The sequence below is a fragment of the Xiphophorus hellerii genome, chromosome 12, assembly GCF_003331165.1.
Source record: "Xiphophorus hellerii strain 12219 chromosome 12, Xiphophorus_hellerii-4.1, whole genome shotgun sequence".
NCBI classification, from domain to species: Eukaryota; Metazoa; Chordata; class Actinopteri; order Cyprinodontiformes; family Poeciliidae; genus Xiphophorus; species Xiphophorus hellerii.
Window position 1 is genome coordinate 15,691,460 of NC_045683.1, and position 19,123 is coordinate 15,710,582.

The window sequence follows — 19,123 nt, forward strand, 5'->3', positions numbered from 1 at the left end:
TTTTGAATAGATCCATATCTTAACAGAGAGATATATAAAATAATCTTTGCAAAGTTTGGTAAAAATCAAATAAGATTAATAATGCGAATCATAAATACCTTTAAGGATTCTCCCTGTGGAATGAGTGGCTTTAAAGACTTTGTGTCTTCATCCCCCTCCTCTTCCAAGAACCAAAGCTTGAGCTCCTTCCAGTGTCGTTTCTCCCACAGGTCCACGGGAACGGGGCTCTCCAGCTCCTCAGGAGTCTCAGCCTGGGGCGTCAGCGCTGACTGGATGGTGATCACTGTGTTGATGATGACAGGAGATACCTGGGAAGACAATTATTACACAACAAGAAGAATAAAAACTGCTTCTAGTGAATCCCACAGTTTGATTCACTATTCCTGTTTACTGTAGAGAATAAAGGCATTAAAATAAATCATTTCATTATTTCATGTAAAATGTTTTTTAAAAAAGTGTTTAGCTTTATAACACTAGGAAAGTTAATGTGAAGCAAGACATATTCTCACCAAGTACAGAGCCATTTCAAAAGGTTGTGTACTTTTGAAATGAGAAAAATGTTTGAAGAAAGTAGAAACTTTTATAATTTTGTTTTGAGGAAAAAAAAAAATTGTGACACTGCAAATTAAATATGCACCTTTAGAGAGAGAGCATTAATATCAACTTCCATTGCCTGAGGGCCCGCTGAAGGCTGAGAACTCCGATAGTGAACCTGACATGGCTGGAGGACGGTGGTCACAGTGTTCTTCCTAATCTCTCTTAAGAAGGGACATGCCACAACCTGAACACACATAAATACTAAAGTTATTTATTTGTATCCGAATATGAATGGATTCATAGGAAATATATAGACCTTTAGATCTTTGATGGATGCAGTCATTGTTGACTCTGCTCCACTTATCATTGACACTTCACAATATGTGGTCATCACCAAGGCGGGGGCGTCAGCACGCGTCAGGTCGGCAACAAACACAATCTCTGGGTTACGCACGACAACGGTCATCTCCATCTTTGACACCGGACCTGCAGCTGTACCGGAGAGCAACAAAGAGCAGGAATAAAACACTGGCTAAATCAAGGACGGAGAATTACTTTAAATATCTTCAAAACAAACTGAAGTACTTATAGAAGAATCATATACAGGATTCCAACACATTCATATAAAAATTTTATATTTTTCTAGCCTCAATTCTTTCTACTTCCCAAGTGCTTTATATGCATTGCATGAAAAACAAAGAAAAAATCTTTACTCTGAATTTATGCCAAATATTTCTATAGTAGGCAATGAAAAAAGGAGGAGCACAATATGGAGAGAAAGACACAAAGAAGAAATTAATGACAAGAAAGGAAAGGGGCAGGTCAAGGAAGTCAGTCAGTCAGAAAGAATGAACAGTGCAGATGCAGACCTGATGACCCGACCTCATCTCAAGGTTTCAGTAAGTCAGATTTAAGACTTTTTAAGTACTAAATTTTAGCTTGAATAAAATTTAATATTAAAAACTATGGGGGGATGATTTGGGTAACGCACTACACAAAAACCTTTGCCAAACAGAAAAGTCCTGCAAAAAAAACAAAAAACGATAAGATTAAATAGTCCAGCCAGGACAAAATTTAAGACCTGTGATTAACGTATTTAAGCCCAACTTACATTTTTTTTACAAATTTAAGACATTTCAAGGTCTTAATTTTAGATGCATCAATTTATGATTTTTTAAAAAAACTTTTTAAATATGCAAGATACATAGACACCCTATCAACACAAAGAGATGCATAAAACTTGTGCATGAAAGCAAAAGTCCATCTAACAGGCCAGCTGTATGATTGACTGGCAGAGTTTTAATTTCCCGGTCCATAAAATGTTATGATCTACCAAATATTGCATCCAAGCAATTCCTGTAAATGCAAAGTTGCCCACACTTTTATGATGATGACTGTGATTTGATAAATTCTGCAGCTACAATGTGTGGCAACAGAAATCAGAATTGGCAAAAAAAACATAGTTGATGACAAACCAAACTGACAAAAATCACTAATAAATACTGCTTATACGTCTGATCAGAAAAATTGTAACATTATCAGTATAGTTTGTTTCAGGAAGAATAACACTGAAATTGTTTTAACAGATCAACTCACACAAGTCTTTAGACGTGACAGAGGAATTAATGTTCTTCTTTTCTCCAGCACCAGTGTTGCCTTTGGCTTGTGGCCCCTGAGCAAAACCCTCCTTGGTGGCTTTGAGGAAAATATCTGCCACTGTGAGCAGGAACTCCATGCTGGCACACAGGTACACATCCTGTACCACTGTGTCTATGTTGGTACCATCAAGCCCCTGTCGGTAGTTCACCTCCACCATCATGTTCTGCTCGGCGCCGGGCCGCAGTTCCATCATCCTGGAGGACGACATAAGACATGTGATTTGGGTTTCCATAAGTTACTGTGGTTAAAGGAGCACAATGAAAAAAAATGGCTGCAATTTTTAAGTCTTTATGAATAGAATATTATTCTAGAATATTTATTCCATAGAATAATATTCTATGGAATATTATTCTATGGAATAATATTCGATGGAATAATATTTGTTGTTATTCCATAGACTTCTGAGGGCTTTAATAACCTTATTAAAGATTAAGACACTAACTGGCCATAATAAATCTCAGTTTATTTTCTCAAACCTTGAGGTAACCATCTTGATTCTTGGTCTCTTGTCATCTAGGAGGCATGTAGAGAGTCGAACTGATGCCTTCATGGAGCTGTCAGAGAACATGTGGACAGAAGTGGAGATGGTGCCCAGAGTAAACTCTGCCAACTTCAGCTGTTCATCATGACAGTCCAAGTGTTGGATCTATAAAACAAATCAAAGTATGTAGTTTATATTGGGATCTTGGTTCACATTAAGTTACAAGAGAGGTAAATAGAGAATTTATTAGAGATGCACAGAGAAATCTGCGCAGGATAATTTTCTGCTTCATCAACCCTAATCAGTGATTAATCTATCTGAATCTCAAAAATTCAATCTTTATCCAGTCTGTAAATCAGGGGTGTCCAAAGTGTAATCAGATGTAATTGTTTTTATGTGTGTATCTTTGTCTACATACCACGTTCTCTTTAGGGATGAACAGAACCAGCGTCATGGAGTCGAACTTGAAGTTCAGCTTGAGCGTTGTCTTGAGCTTGCTGTGTTTCTGGGTCTCGACCACAGCAGCTATCACCACCGTGTTGCCTGCTATAACGTTAATATTGCAACAGGTTAAAACGGTGAACAGAAAATAATATTCACCCTCTCAGATTTCAGAATCTATCAGGGGATTTTATGACAAAGACAATAACCTACCTAACTGATCGTATGAATGCTCATAATGTTCAAATTTTAAATCAAGTTTATTTATTTACACACGACACAGCGTTTTTAATGATATGTACTGTACTCGCATGTTTTTAGGGACTTATAAATCAAGTAAGCAGATATTTTTTAAACTATTACACTTTCAGAAACAATGGCATAATCTTACAGCTGGTGGGTCCGGTGGTTCCTGAGCCCTGGGACTCTTTGTTGGATACAGAATCAGAGGAGTGGTCAGTGGTGGGCAGAACAGCTGGAGGCTGAACAGCTTCAGACTTCTCTGACAGATTCTCGCTCAAAGTCCTCAAGACCACAATCATGTCATCCTGGCAGAGGATCAGCTGTCAGGAGCAAACATGGAACATAATCAAAAAGAAAACATTTTAATAATTCATACTTTTCAACATAAGCTTGAAACTGATGGGAACTTCTGAAATAAAGTATATTCATCTTGTGTGAATATACTAAATTATGGATAATTAATTTTTGATCAATTATTATTTGATACTTGTCCTTACTGCAGCTGTACATGAACACTTACACTCATAGGCTTAAGATGAGCAGTGATCTCTATATCAGGGATGCTGTGGTACCAATTAGCCGAAAGATTTCGTTGGATTTCCAGGTCCAGGCTGACCGGCTTCAGCAGCTGAGTCTCGCCTTCAAATTTCCCATTTTTGTAAGTGGTTCTGAAAGCAGAAGCATCACAACAGTTCCTAAAATGATTAATAAAAAATATCCTATGTGTATAAACTCCATCTGTGGGCAGTCACACTTTTGGCTCAGACCTGTACATCTTGAGGTCAGTCAGTTTCATGATCATTTTATCCACAACCGGCGGGATTGTAGCGTCGCTTTTAAACGGCTGCTTGATGAAACGGTTCTTTACGGACAAGAAGCCAAGATCAGCAACAATGACGTTTGAAGAGGAGGAAGACTGGGGGAGGAAAATCACAGGTGCGTTGAAGTGGACGTCAAGAGCAATTCGAGTGCTTCTCTCTGCCAGTTCCTTCACACCAGAGGCTGCCTTTTCTGCAGCCTGAACTGTCACCTCAGCGAGGGCTTCTTTCGCCTCCTGGAAATTATTAATGAATACCTGAAAGGAAGAATAAGTGGAGAATAATTTTAAATCCAGTAATAATGCTGTAGACGAACCCAAGATCAGTTCAAAGTGAAGTGATCCTTACCAGGATGGAGGAGACAAACTTGTTGAGGAAAATAACCTGAATGCAGCCGACTTCTAGTGTGACAGACGTGTCAACGTTAGACATGTCGAGGTAGGCATCTCCTTCTGTTGCATCTGTGTGGTTCAACATCCTGAAGGCAAAAACTTGCTTATCTGCAATAGAGACAGCCTGAAAAAAAGGGAAATATAATAGGAAAGATTTACATAAAACTGTATAGAAGCAAACTGTAAGTAATCAGTGAACTACAGGGAACAAAGTAGATACATAAGAAGTGAACTGAAAAATGTGTAATCCAATCGGCCTGACAGTACAGCTATGGAGAGAAATGAGCTGGTGACAGAATTTAGGCCCTGACTAGTAGCTGCCCAACTGGGATCTCGTTTTTCCAATCAAAGAACAAACCACATCAAAGTGCTAACAGGTCCTGCTAACATCAGCAGAAACCTGAGCTGCTCCTTCGATAACTGAAAGCTGAGCCTTTTAAAGCAATGTTGTTGATTTTTTACTCAATTTGAAGAGTCTGATTCTGTCTATAATGAAACTTGTTGGATTTGAAAATGCTGAACGTGTTTTGGAATCTCAGGTAGCATGAAAATCAACAGAGAATGTAAAGAGACACTGATGCTAATCTTTACTAACTCTAACGGTGCTAAACATGTGAATACCAGTTGCTAAGTAAATATCAATTATGAAATTAATAGTGAAAAGCTGTTTAATTGAAAAGTTTCCAGTATGGGGTAGAAAAACCCCCCATCCTATTTCTTATTTTAGGTGTATGGTCGGGGTGCACAGCTACTTGTGCCCCAAAATTTGGTTAAATGTTCTGATTTCCAGTAAAGCAGGCACAAAAAAATGAGACTTTTTGCTGTATATGATAAATCACTGATACATCAACACCTAACACAGTAAAACTTCAATTGTTTAAGATGTAAAAAAAAACAACTGTTCTTTATGAGAAAATTAAGATGGCTAATATCAACTTTGGTCAGAGCTCTACAAAATTTGAGATCAGAAATTGGCCAAAGTATTATCAACAGGTGTAATCTCAAATTACGCCTGTTTACCATAGAAATTTAAAATATCCTGAGAAGTTCATGTTCATGTTTCTCTATAAGAGCAATACACAAATAAAAATGTCAGAAAAGTCAACTACAGCATGTACCTTCTTGTATAACGCGTCCTTGTTGCAGTCCAGGATCACAATGCTCTTTAGGTTGGCTAGGATCTCCATGTTCTTCTTCCTCATCATGACATCAGTAACCAGACCTGAGGAGTCAAAACAATCACACACTGAGAACAATTTCTTTACAAAAGCAAAACCAGAAGATAATAGGAAAGATAAGCTAGCTGAGTCAACAGAAAACTTGTAGTAAATTCATAAAAAAAAAAAAATCTGTACCTACAGAGGATTTCTTGTCATCTGATACAATAAAACAAATTTAAGGAAAGCATTTCTGCTCTTAGCTCGATCTGGAGTACTGCTGTGTAATACAATTTCTCACATACCTTCAATACTTATCTCTGATATCCGAGCTTTCTGTCCTCGAATGAACACCTTCAAGCAGCGCAGATCAGCTCTCACACGAAGATTCACCACGTCTGCAAACTTTGAGCTTTTAGAGGCTGAAAAAAGAAGGGAGATTGTTTACAGAGGGAAGCCTGAACACTAAAATGAAACAAACAACACTTGGCAATACTTTCAATACAGCAGATAAAAGATAATCAGCACTAAAATATCATCTATATTTTTTCCACATTACAATGTATAAAAGTAAATACTTTTTTTCTTGGTTACAGCTGTTTCCCCCTTCTTCTCCTCCTCTTTTCCTGCCTCAGCCTCCTCTTCCTCTGGGATGGCGGGCAGCTCCTCTGGCCCTCCTTCCTTCTTACTGGATGGAGGAAGGAGGTTACTGAGGAAGCTCATGGTGTTAAGGAGAGCCTCCGTATGCAGATGAACGTCCAAAGATGAAAATGTCACCTGACAAGGAGACAGTTTTAATCAAGAATTTTTATAAAATTACCAACTCTGTAATAAGGGGACAATTTATGCTCAAAAATTAGAGATACACCAATCAATCAACCAGTTTTGATTTAATGATCAGCAGATCAAATACTGATGAAAATTAATTTTTTTCTTGTTTATTAAATGGATCAAACCAAAGAGTACCAGTTTTTAAACAGGTTAATGAGCACCATGTTCTCATTGCTCTTTATTTTTGGCTTTAGTACAGATCAGATGAAGGCATATATCCTTTGAGGCATAAATTATGTCACTTCAGATAATGAGATATTCATGCAATTCTTTTCATTTCTGATGGTTGCCAAAACTAACTTTTATGGTCAATGTTTACATTTAGCTGTTTAGTGAAAGTTCATCAAAACTTGAGTTCATGTTATTGTCCTTAGCAAAGAAATGAGAAGTGGCCTCTCAGGTATTACAGAAAATCAGAAATTTTCTGATCGGTTTAAACGTTACATTTTTGTTTCTTTTCAGCACTAAAACTGTTTTTCAAAAGAAAAAAATAATAATTCAAACATAACTGAGCATTTTGAACATATTTACTGTATAACATTTGAAAAACAAATGTTTGTCTTCTATTTATTTCTCACCTTAATGAGTTGCTCTGTGTTGTTATGCTGAGACTTAAACTCAGGACCATTTTTATCCGCCTAAAAGGAAGATACAATTAATAATAATATTGTTTATTACCGTTTTGAACATACAATTGAAATCAGATGTTACATACACTGTATAATAGGTCACAACTTTTTTTTAAATTACTAAATCAAACTAAACTTCTCCAGTGTCATTTGTGACTACGACAAATACATTTATTTGGTAAATAGATTTTTAAATGTACTTGTTTTTATTCAGATGTTTACATGCAGGATCCTTAATATTTGGTAAAATTAGCTTTTTAAGCTCTATGACTTTGGTAACATATTTTGGTTTTCCCCTCCACAAACTTCCTACTCAGCTTGCTGGAAATTCGCTTGACAGAAAAGTTTAGTCCAATTTAAATTCAGACACTAAAAAGAAAAGGTTGACTCTCTGTATACCATGTATGTAAACATCTGGCTTCAACTGAATTTATTCTGAGCCGATCTGCTTTAATGTGAGTGGAACAAAGTACTTTGATATACTCCAAGGTGAGAAGGTCAACTTCTGAGTTGTCTAAAGTGGTGATCAGCTGAACTTGCTTGTCTTCAGAATCTACACAGAGGATTGAAACAAAGCATCATAAAAACACTATAATAACTAATATCTAGTTGTTAGTTTTGACATAAAGTTGAGTGAATCATTTACTGACCCATGTATTCGGGACACTTCAAGCAGATCTCGCGCAGGAATGTGTTTGACGTCATGTCGAAGGTACGCAGCTTCAGCTCAGTGCCCAGACCCTCGATGTCCAGCTGGAGAACAACGATCTCCTGAGCTCCTGACAGACGACAGAGCTGAACAGACAACTGAAACATGGAAGAACAAATGAGAGGACAAAGACATGTGTTAGACAAATAACACCAATCTAAAAGGTGTCTTACAAAGCCAGGGCGACGTTCAAGAATAAATATTCACTACAAGCATGCAAAATTACTAGTACAGGAGAAAGTAACGGAAATTGTTTTTTGCAGATTTACTATGTAAGGCATTATCTAGCCGTTGACACTAAATACATTTAAGAATGTTCTAATTATGCACCTGCATTTTACTTTTGTTGAATGTCAATTATTATAAAACTTCTCTGCAACAAAACCTTCAAATTACCTATTGGTTTTGCAAAATCGTTTTTACCTCATTGATCTCGAATCTCATTATAAAGTCAGTCATGTTCTTCTGAGGATCTTCTTTAATGAGATTTGTTCTTTTGCTTAAATCGGCGTAGCGTAGCGGCATGGGATTGTCCGGGAAGAACGCCTTCTCTCCGATCGGAGAGCTGGGGGCGTCATAGAACAAATCTTCCTGTGATCCTGTCAAATTTACAAAACAAAACTACACCAGTCAGCTACCTTATTTTTATTTCTTTTTTTTTACATAGTATGGAACAGGTTCACCTTTATATACAGATAGTAATGTAAGCTGGAATTTCAGATTTTGTTTTTTTCATGCAAAATGAAATCTGAGCCTCAAGTGCTAGAGTAACTTGTTGCATCAGAGTATATTGTTAATTGTTCAGGAGTCTCCTGCTGTGTCTCACCCAGAGAGGCGATGCTGATACTCTCACAGGACTCAAAAATGATCGAGGAACGCTGGTCGACTAAACTCAGGTGTTTTCTCGCAGTGAGCTGAGGAGTGAATGACTGCTTCGGCTGAGGAAGCATACGCATAAAATAAAATCAATCAGGCTCATCTCAATGACAGGCTAGTTATTAAAAAATGACAGCAATGACTTTCCCAAAAGAGTTAGTATTCCCCCAAGTTAGCTGATTTTCTCCTACCCTTATAGAAGTAGTGGTGCTGCGGGCTGCAGGTCTGCTCTCAGGCAGTGGGATGCTGTCCACCAGCTCCAGAACATTTCGGAGTTTGTTGTCAGAAATTCGAAGAGACAACAGCGGGAGTTCACCAAACATTTTATACCTAAAACACAAGAATTGTAACAAAATTACACAACCTGCAGCCAGACTGACAGTGTGGTTGACAGACTTTAGCCTTCAGTAAAACATCATCACTCAAAACATATTTGGCAATACATAAAATATATTTTAATTTCCTGCAATAATTCTGAACTGTTTCCTGCTGCTTGGTTTAAATATAATCTTATCATCTGTGAGTACACAAAAAACAACAGCTCATCTCTTTAGTGTATAGTGAAGACAACCGTACACTTACTTTGCCATACGTGTGTCGCTCACAACCATGGCCCTGCTGACAACCACTTTCATATCCACAGGCTCCAGGATGTGGAGTGGAGACCGTTTCTGTTTGCGAGCTCTTTTCCAGTCACCATCTGCAGATAATCACAGCCTCTTTATTTTTCTCCTGATTCAACACAGATGCTATATATAGTAAGCTGTTCTGTTTTTTAGAGTAAGAGAAAGAGCTGATATTCTCCGATTAAGAAGAGTGACTGTGTGTTTCCACATCATGGCTTTACATGTTTTTCAGAATTAAAAATATTTTTAAGCAGTGGTGTAAGATACACCCCCTATGATTTTAAAGTCACTGTTTTGAACATTTCTGGTGTGTTTTATAAAAGATAAAAACATCTACATATGTCTTTTTACTCTATTAAATATTTAAAACCATTATTTCTTTTCAATTCTGTGACCATAGTTAGATTTTACAAATATATTACACCAGAAAAAAGCAATACAATGGGTCTTGAGGGACCAGTGTTAATAAAGATAGACAACACAGTGAACATACTTTACAGTAATGCACTACAGAACTTCAGTTTGACATTTACAAACAGTAAACCCTCAAACTAGTTGGTCTTTTATCAGACACAGTGCAGGTGTACAGCTGCATGTCTGCAGAAACAAACACTCACATGGCATTTGGGGCTGGTTGAATGCTACAGGCAGCTGGGTTTGGACTTATTGTCTGTATCTTTTCATCCTTTCCAAATAGTCAAGTTAGTGTATGTAACCTCATTTAAGCCAAGATAGTGGAGGAGCACAGAAACAGATGGGGGAGGGGCAGTGCTTCATAGACCTGGAGCAGATTCTGAATTCACTGGCACATTCTCTGATATCTTATGAAAAAGGACTTCCAATTGTAGGAACTTTTAAAGGGTAAATGTAAAACGTTTTGAAATGGTAACTTATTAAAATGTTGTTATATCTTGATATCTGTGACTGGAAGATGACGAATGGTGACTAAACAAATGAAGGATTTACTTGTTTCTGCTCTGAGTACCTGGTTTGCTGTAAAGCAGCTGCAGGCTGCTGAGCTGAACGTCGAAGTTGTCGTATGCTCTGGACATGATGTCTTCAATCTTGCTGGAACCCACTGACAGCTGCGGCAGATCCTTCTTGCTTGAACTGGACATCTAAAAGCCATAGAAGAGGAAGTTCAAATCTGCTCTTTGAGTCACATTTACTCAGCTTTAAGGTTTTTTTGACATCTTCTGACCTTGAAATGACCGAGATCCAAAAGCACAATGTTCTGGGTTCCGTCGTAAAAGCCGGTCTGTGGAATGATGACGTAGGAGGCCATCAAGTTCACCTTCAGGTCAAGAACTTTCTGAGTTTCGATCACGTACAATAAACCTAAAGAATGAAACAATCAGTTCATTACTCACTGCTCAAAACTTAGAGTTAATAATGTAAAGGTAGTTTTGATTTATACTGCTTTCTTTATTGCTAAAAAAAATTATGGATAACTAGAAGGAAGGGAAGATGGATTTTATTAAAAATGACAGAACAAATTTAGCATTCAGTGTCCTATACTTGGAAATATTTAATGACTTCATACATTGAGGTTTTGTTTTACTCTTACTTAAGAGAAATGGAAAAGAAAGAACAATATATTTGTTTAGTTTAACATTAACCCAGTTAATGTTAAACTAACTCAGTTAGTGTACATCATCTTACACCCCCAAGTCAAGGGGGTGTAAGATGATGTAAAGTTTTATGGAAGGAAAAAAGAACAAACTTAAGGAAGGAAAGGAATGTAAGATGGAAGGAAAGAAAGAAGGACAGAAGGCTTGGCTGATGGATGAAAGTGTTAAAATAGGAAATGAATGACATTTATTGAATAAAATAGGGTTGAAGGTAGAAAAGAAAAAACTGAAAGACTGAGCAAGGAAGTAAAGAAAGCAGGATTGAAGGATGAATCAGAGTAATGATGTGATGACTAAATGAAGAAATGAAGAACATAAAGACTGAAGAAACGATTGGATGAAAAAAGGAAAAAATAACTTGCAACAGCCAGAAGATAACATTGTAAAAAAAATACAGGAATCATATCATCTGAATGCTGAGTTTGTTCAATGCGTAGACATGCTTAGTGTCTGCAGACACCACAAAGACAAAATTCAGCTGAAAGAAAGGGATGTAAACATGCAGCCATCAGAGAGCTGGGATCAGGATATTTGTGAATATATGTGCGACTCACCAGTGGATGTGCGGTCTCTGAATTGCTCCAGTTTCATCAGGGTGGCGTTGGTGAGCTCATCCAGCTGCAGGTCATCTGGAGGCCTGAAGAACTCTGACATGTTGTTCACCGTTATCTACACAAAAAGATCAAAAACACTTAACAGACTTCTTACACTACTGTACGAATGTTTGAATACATCTTGAACTGCTCCACATGTTCTTACAATAAAGTGACTGGCTTCAATGTCGAGTATTTAGGATTTTCTGTGATACATCAGCACAAGGCAACAAATAATCTCAAAGTGGAGGGCAAAGGATCCAGGGCTAATGAAAATGGCTTATAAATAAAAATCTGAAGTGCAGCAAACACCTGCATTTGAGCCTTTTTACTCTTTAAATTCCTAAATAAAATCTAGTGAAACCAACTCCTTTAGAAATGACAGCACCACTGCACAATCAAATTTCTTCAATACAGTTGTTCTGTGAAAGTAACAAAGAGCCTTTTGACACAATTTGTGAACAACCAGCATCCTGAAGACTAAGGAACACAGCAGACAGATCAGAAGCAAAGCGCTACGCTCAATCTTCTTTCTCTTGAAAAAAAGTTGTGCCAGGCAGAAAACCAACACAGTGCATCTTCCTGAACAGGATCATGATGTGGGGATGTTTTTCTTCAACAGAAACAAACAAGCTGGTCAATATCAAAATTATGAGGGTAACTAAATACAGGGAAGTTCCTAAAGAAGTATTGAGGAAGAAAACAAGACTGGCCTAGTTAAAGCTTTGAAATAAATCAAATTGAGGATATGTTGTAAGACTTCAAAATTTTTGTTCACAGGTCCATCTATACATCTACGTGCAGAGCCGGTAGAAACATACTCAAAAACACTTGCAACTGCAATTGCAGCAATAGGTGAACAAGTGTTTATTCAGGAGTAACCATTGTTATGATTCCATTTCATAATTCTGCATCGCTTTTTGCTGGTGTGTCACATAAAAGAACACTAAAATTAATTCACTTTTCTGGATAAGACGCAACAGCATGGGAAAAACCTTAGTTGACGGCAACGATGTTGCGCACACGCACACACATAGACACACGCCACCAGCAGTCTGGAAAGCTTCACTCACTGCATCATAGATGATCTCCAGTGGTTGTGACTCAACGTGGAGCCTCTGGTTGGCACTGTCATCCAGCGGGTTGGTCTCAAACAGGATGCAAAACAGCGGGGTTCCTGCTCCTGTGGCCGCCTTTCTTGATGAAAGGAGGGTCGGTGCCGGACGCTTAGTGGCCAGACCAGTGACCTCAAACAAACTAAGCTGGGCTGTGACTCTAATAAAAAGGTCCAACAGAGAAATGATCTGATCAGGCTTTCAGATAAATTAAAATCACAGAAATATAATTTGAAATAGAACGAGTACAAATTAGAACAAAATAAAAGCCTTGACTTACTTAATGGCTTGTGCTCCGGGTCTCTGTGTGAGTGTGGACTTGAGCTCCCCCACAGTCAGTTTGATGATTTCGTTTTTGTCCTTCTGGTCTTTGATGGACACAGACAGTTTTTCCATGTGGAAATTTACCTTCATTGCTTCAAACTAAAAGCAATGACATAGCAGTTAATATTTTTTATCAAGGATGCACACGTTACTGTCAGAGTCTGCAGCTGCTGTTTTAACTGCAGTCGCTTGATTAATATTTAACTAAAATGATTGTGCTAATTAATATTTAAAGAAAAATAAAATCACTTTTTATTACATTGGAAAGAAATCACCAAAATAGTTTTTTTTAGTTTAAAAGAGCGTTTCTTCTCTGGTGCTGATGTTAATAGTAAAAATATTACGTTCGACAATAACCAAGTGACATTGAGGCTGAATAAAGATTGTACAAAAACTAATGTTTACTCTAAAAGGTGAATAGAAAATAAAGCATAATCACATGTCACTGGTTGAATATCCCATTGTAATATTCATTTTTAGAGCTTTAAATGTAATTTGAGAGACTTTAGATGTTACATGCTGAGTCTGTCTTCATCTTAACATACACAGATGCTTATAAAATAATTTTACAACTATTTGAATTTTCCTTCAAATGAAGATGGATTTGACAACTGTTTTAAAAGGTCTGCGAACACACTTGGCTCTCCAAGGTAGTTTTGATATTCTTCTGAAAAAACCCAACCATCATAAACGAGGGAGGTGATTTCAGAGGGAAGTGACTCACGTTCTTTGGCAGGTTGGGGTTAGCTGCAGTTTCACTGTATCCAATGGCAGTGTAAAGTTTGGCTTTCTCATCCACAGTAAACAACCCATCAAATGCTGACACAAAGAAAATGAGAGAGACAAAATGTAAAAAGGCAGTGGCATTAAAAACAAAGTCCTTACTGACAAAATTATATATGTGACACTCTTGCTAGGCTTCTAACTTCAACTTCTGCTCCCCTCCACTGTCCTACTCAATGTTTGGTTTAGAGTCTTACTTCCAGTTTTGACCTCCTTGGTCTGTGCCTCAGCCTCTCCTCCCCAGTTCCACATCCAGCCAAACCAACCCTGAGACTCCTCCTCCTCCATCTGTTTCCCTGGACGATAAATACGCAGTCCTGCTTTGCTCGCCTGGGGAAGAAGCATAATAAAACTCTGAAACAAAACCAAATTTACACCGTGTTCCAAATTATTATGCAAGTGATATTTTCTCAGATTTTCTTAAATGGTCAATGCAAATGATGGTCGGTATAATTTTCAAGTCATGAACTATTACAGTATAAATCAAATTTTACTGAACAAAGCTTCCCATGAGAACAGTATTTTTTCAAAAATAAAAAACTCAAAATGCACTGTTCCAAATTATTATGCACAGCAGATTTTCTAAACATTTTATGGGTTATAAAGAACTGCAAACGGTCATTCTTTGAATGTGCAGCATTAAGTGGTCACATGTACTAAAATCAAAAGCTATTTCAGTCAAAAACATCTTAACAGACCGAGTTACATGTTAACATAGGATCCCTTCTTTGATATCACCTGCACAATTCTTGCATCCATTGAACTTGTGAGTTTGTGGATAATTTCTGCTTGAATGTTTTTGCAGGATGTCAGAATATCTTCCCAGAGCTGTTTTGATATGAACTGCATTCCACCCTCAGATCTTCTGCTTGAGGAAAGTCCAAAGGTTCTCAATAGGGTTGAGGTCAGAGGAGGATGGTGACCACACCATGAGTTTCTCCCCTTTTTGCCCATAGCAGCCAATGACACAGTTTGCATCTCTTTGCAGCATGAGATGGTGCATTGTCATGCATGAAGATGATTTTGCTATGGAAGGTACGGCTCTTCTTTTTGAACCATGAAAGAAAGTGATCAGTCAGAAAGTCCATATACTTTGCTGAGGTCATTTTCACACCTTCATGAACTCTGAATTGGCCGACCAATGATTCTCTCCCCATGATTTTGGCCCAATAAATGACTCCACCACCTCCTTGCTGACGTCACAGCCATGTTGGGACGTGGTGGCCATCCACCACCAATCCACTACTGCGTCCATCTGGACCATCCAGGGTTGCACAGCAGTCATCAGTGAACAAGTCTGTTTGAAAATTAATCTTCATGTACGGCTGGGCCCACTGCGACCGTTTCTGCTTGTGAGCTCTGGTTAGCGGTGGCCGAATAGTAGGTTCATGCACAGCAAGCCTCTGGAGGATCCTCCACCTTGAGGTTCCAGAGGCACCAGCAGCTTCAAATAACTGTTTGCTGCTTTGTAAGGGCATTTTAACAGCTGCTCTCTTAATCCGATGAATTCGTCTAACAGAAACCTTCCTCATTATGCCTTTATCTGTACAAACCCATCTTTGCTTGGAATCAGCCACAAATCTCTTCACAGTACGATAATAATGCTTCAGTTTTCGTGAAATATCTAATGTTTTCATACCTTGTTATACGGCACCACACTATCTGATGATTTTCATCAGCAGAGATCCTTTCTCTTTCCCATATTGCTTGAAACCTGTGGCCTGCTTAATAATGTGGAACATCCTTCTTAAGTAGATTTCCTTTAATTGAGCTCACCAGACAAACTAATCAACCCAGCTCTCTGAAATTAATTACAGTGATTCAAAGAGCCCTGACACACAATACCATCTATAAATTTAATAGCACAATAAAAAATTTAATCTTTATGACACTTTAATCCAATTTGCATAATAATTTGGAACACTGTGTATCGTCTATGTAACATTGCTCTTCAGTAGGAGCAAACAGAGCCAATTTCTAAGCAACTAGATTCATCTAATTGTAGTCCTTTCTTGTACTATAGTTCATCGTGACCTTCTTAGCTATAGAGAGGCTTTAGCTGATGTGATAAGAATGGATTCACCATAAAAATATGCACAGATCATAACACTGGGACCAAACTCACTCAGTCTAAGGAAGTTTGATAAAGCAGATGATCACATCTGCAATGAATTAATGGAAATTCCTGCATAGATACATTGTACCTGTCAAAAAATGAAAAATATAAAACACCCCAGGTTTTTACCTCCACTTCAGCTTGTTGTCTCGCCAATGTGATGTTGAAAATATCTAAAGATTTCTGTGTAGCCTGGGAATAAAGAAAATCATCATAATTAAAACTATTTTTATCTAATTATTGCAATAAATAAGCATTAATCAAATGTTCTTTATTAAATAAATTGTGATAAACTAAGGCAAAAACTTAGCATAAAAAAATAATAATGTATGAGCACCAACTTTACATCAAAATCAAAAAATTATTTAGCTGTGCATTTTATTCTCCAAAGACAAAACTTGAACTTTTCCTCAAAAAATTCCCAATTACAAGTTAAAAACTAATTTAAATGCAGTTCATCCCTGTCCCACCTCCAACTTTTCGAGCAGCTCCACACTGGGCTTTTTGCTGGTGATCTTCTTCTTGTAGAGCCCTCTGTAACACTTCACTGTTTCCCGGTGGCATCGGATGTGTTGCCATGACCACATGTGGAGATGAGGCTTCACGTCCACCTCCAAGATGCCTGTGATCACATATTTCCACCTGAAATTCAGGAACATAAAAGCATTTGTGTCAGTAAAAGTAGGTGTGCAGCAGGCAGTGGTGGTAAAAAGCACTCAGATGTATTCTGACCATATGCGAGCATTTCTGTGAACGTGAACCTGGGGTCTGTACTTCCTGTATGGCAGATTTCGTGACATCATATCCACTGAGCCCAGCAGCTCCAAAATGCTAATGTACTGGAAAGACAGGAAGTCGGTGATTACAAAGCAGCAGAGCGCGCTCTTATCATCCAATGTTGTTTACCTTAAACGTCTTTATTTGCCTTAGGATTTTCCAGTCAAATTCCACAGACCTCGCCTGAATAGAGACACACTAACCTGAGGTTTGTTGAGTTCAATAGCCACTTCGCTGAGGTTGACCATCAGGTCCACTTTAGGAGAAGAGAAATCCACATCTGATCTTGGATTCATTCGCAGTTTTGCATTTGCGGATATAGGACGAAAGACTGGAAACAAGCAAAAGGAAACAATTTTTTATATTTTTTTAGCACAGTTGATTTTGCATAAATAAAGGCCATGGATTTCTAACCATATGGAACATATTCCCTCTTATTCTCTTTTACAAGAATAATCAATTTATAAAATTCATACTAGTGGTTGCAAGGGAAAATTACAAAAATAATGTTTATGATATATATATATATATATATATATATATATATATATATATATATATATATACAGTACAGACCAAAAGTTTGGACACACTTTCTCATTGAATTCAGTGAGAAGGTGTGTCCAAACTTTTGGTCTGTACTGTATATATATATATATATATATATATTCCTTTATTTAACCAGGTAAACCCCATTGAGATCTAGATCTCATTTTCAAGAGGGACCTGGGCAAAAAAATTTGCAATACATAGCAACCTGGTTACAAGATAAATGATATATGATATTTGGTGATAATCTCTGGATATAGTGGTAGTGATTAAATGTTTGTTATATACACATACAGTTCTTTAAAAAGGTGTTTATTTGTCTTAAAAGTTTTTACATTTTGGTACATTATCACCACAAATTTTAAAAAAGTATATTTGGTTACAGTTCTGTGCTGGTCTATCACATAAAATCTGAGCACAGTACATTTTGTGATATATGTGGTGCATATCAGAGACAGACTGAAGAAATAATCTCAAAAGATAACTTTCCTAGGTTTACAGTTCAGATGAACTGTAAATATATTACAAAACAAGAGGCAGTGGTTCACTCACTGAAGTCATGGCTGACAGGAACAGAGGGTTTGATCTCCATGCTGTTCTGAAGACATCGCTATAAAATTGGAAAACAACATCTCTATTAATGTGACTTTTTATTCTGTTTTGCATCATACTTTCACATCAGTCTTTTCCTAAAGATCAAAAAAAGTTTTCATATCATTTGCAAAAGACATTTCAATTGTGCAAAGTCCAATTAAAAAGAAAACTAAGGTAAATTTGAGCAGGTAAAGACAGTGACTCACCAGGGCTTCATCTGGACTGTGATTAGAGAAGAGAACCGAGTTGACATTCCAGTAGGCAAACAAGTTGTTCAGCTGAACCAACTGATGACAAGCAAAATACAAACAACTTAGTCATGAGGAGCGACGAAGCTGTTCACTGATGATGATGCATAGAGTTGACATCTAGAGCTTTGGTCCAGATCCCAGAGCCAATAAAAAATAAAAATGTTTCTGAGAACTAAACTGACTGGTTGAAATTATAGTGGTTAACAAATAGTACGCAGCACAACACAAGAAGCACTGCCTAGAAATATACGATTTAAAAGTGATGGAAAAAAGTTTAGTAAAATTTCTTACCTTGAAGAAAAGCTTGGAGTGTTCATCTAGCAAACTGGGTTTCCAGTAATTATCAGCTGTCTGTAAAAGCATATATTATATTATATTATATTATATTATATTATATTATATTATATTATATTGTATTATATTATATTATAACAAAAGATATAACAAATTACTTGAAGGCTGAGGTTTTTAAGCGACACTCCAAATGACAGGGGACAGTTTGGATTAGTGATCTGAGGAGACAAACACACACATTGGTATTAACATCCCTGCAAGGTATTGTAGAGAATTAAAGTTATTTTTACTGATATTTAGCTGAAATACTCACATCATCCTCATAGCGAACATGGATGTTAGAGATCTTGACCTGTAGGTTTTTGATCACTTGTGTGACAAGCTTTTCAACAAAGGTGTCCTGTTTCTCTAGCTTTGTGTTCTCTGTGAAAACCCAAACAATTTTTTGAGTATTTGTTCTGAATATTTTTTTTCTGTCGGGTTTTACCTTCAACCTGACAGGTAAAAAAAAAAAATGATGACGTCAAAAACCTCTTCATTGGAACAAGCCAGTTACCAATCTCAAAGTTTCCCATGGTTTTACCAAATTATTGCTTCAAATCGGCTACAAATTGTATGTAGGTACAAAAGAATTTATTAATTATTATATTCTGCTTTTTATAATGCTTTACACAACATCCCAACTTCATTGGAACTG

General features: G+C 37.2%; 1 protein-coding gene across 6 annotated transcripts in view; it reads right to left on the reverse strand.

Annotated features, from left to right (window-relative positions):
- vps13a (vacuolar protein sorting 13 homolog A) overlaps nt 1-19,123 on the reverse strand; it is a 45,488-nt gene that overhangs the window by 22,550 nt on the left and 3,815 nt on the right. For 5 of the 6 annotated variants that reach the window (XM_032577933.1, XM_032577931.1, XM_032577932.1 and 2 more), the window contains exons 6-41: nt 18,740-18,849; nt 18,585-18,644; nt 18,424-18,483; nt 18,088-18,168; nt 17,840-17,897; nt 16,942-17,069; nt 16,694-16,800; nt 16,432-16,603; nt 16,091-16,153; nt 14,043-14,175; nt 13,787-13,881; nt 13,019-13,161; nt 12,697-12,898; nt 11,585-11,699; nt 10,601-10,737; nt 10,385-10,517; nt 9,356-9,473; nt 8,965-9,103; nt 8,724-8,835; nt 8,321-8,496; nt 7,839-7,995; nt 7,662-7,741; nt 7,138-7,197; nt 6,307-6,505; nt 6,034-6,150; nt 5,690-5,793; nt 4,528-4,695; nt 4,129-4,436; nt 3,882-4,029; nt 3,510-3,681; nt 3,096-3,223; nt 2,673-2,842; nt 2,134-2,390; nt 854-1,029; nt 638-781; nt 99-308 (exon numbers count right to left, since the gene is read on the reverse strand). In XM_032577933.1, coding sequence (XP_032433824.1) covers nt 99-308; nt 638-781; nt 854-1,029; nt 2,134-2,390; nt 2,673-2,842; nt 3,096-3,223; nt 3,510-3,681; nt 3,882-4,029; nt 4,129-4,436; nt 4,528-4,695; nt 5,690-5,793; nt 6,034-6,150; nt 6,307-6,505; nt 7,138-7,197; nt 7,662-7,741; nt 7,839-7,995; nt 8,321-8,496; nt 8,724-8,835; nt 8,965-9,103; nt 9,356-9,473; nt 10,385-10,517; nt 10,601-10,737; nt 11,585-11,699; nt 12,697-12,898; nt 13,019-13,161; nt 13,787-13,881; nt 14,043-14,175; nt 16,091-16,153; nt 16,432-16,603; nt 16,694-16,800; nt 16,942-17,069; nt 17,840-17,897; nt 18,088-18,168; nt 18,424-18,483; nt 18,585-18,644; nt 18,740-18,849 — 4,940 coding nt within the window. The remainder of the gene's footprint in view (nt 1-98; nt 309-637; nt 782-853; nt 1,030-2,133; nt 2,391-2,672; nt 2,843-3,095; nt 3,224-3,509; nt 3,682-3,881; nt 4,030-4,128; nt 4,437-4,527; nt 4,696-5,689; nt 5,794-6,033; nt 6,151-6,306; nt 6,506-7,137; nt 7,198-7,661; nt 7,742-7,838; nt 7,996-8,320; nt 8,497-8,723; nt 8,836-8,964; nt 9,104-9,355; nt 9,474-10,384; nt 10,518-10,600; nt 10,738-11,584; nt 11,700-12,696; nt 12,899-13,018; nt 13,162-13,786; nt 13,882-14,042; nt 14,176-16,090; nt 16,154-16,431; nt 16,604-16,693; nt 16,801-16,941; nt 17,070-17,839; nt 17,898-18,087; nt 18,169-18,423; nt 18,484-18,584; nt 18,645-18,739; nt 18,850-19,123) is intronic. The other variant, XM_032577929.1, reaches the window with a different exon arrangement.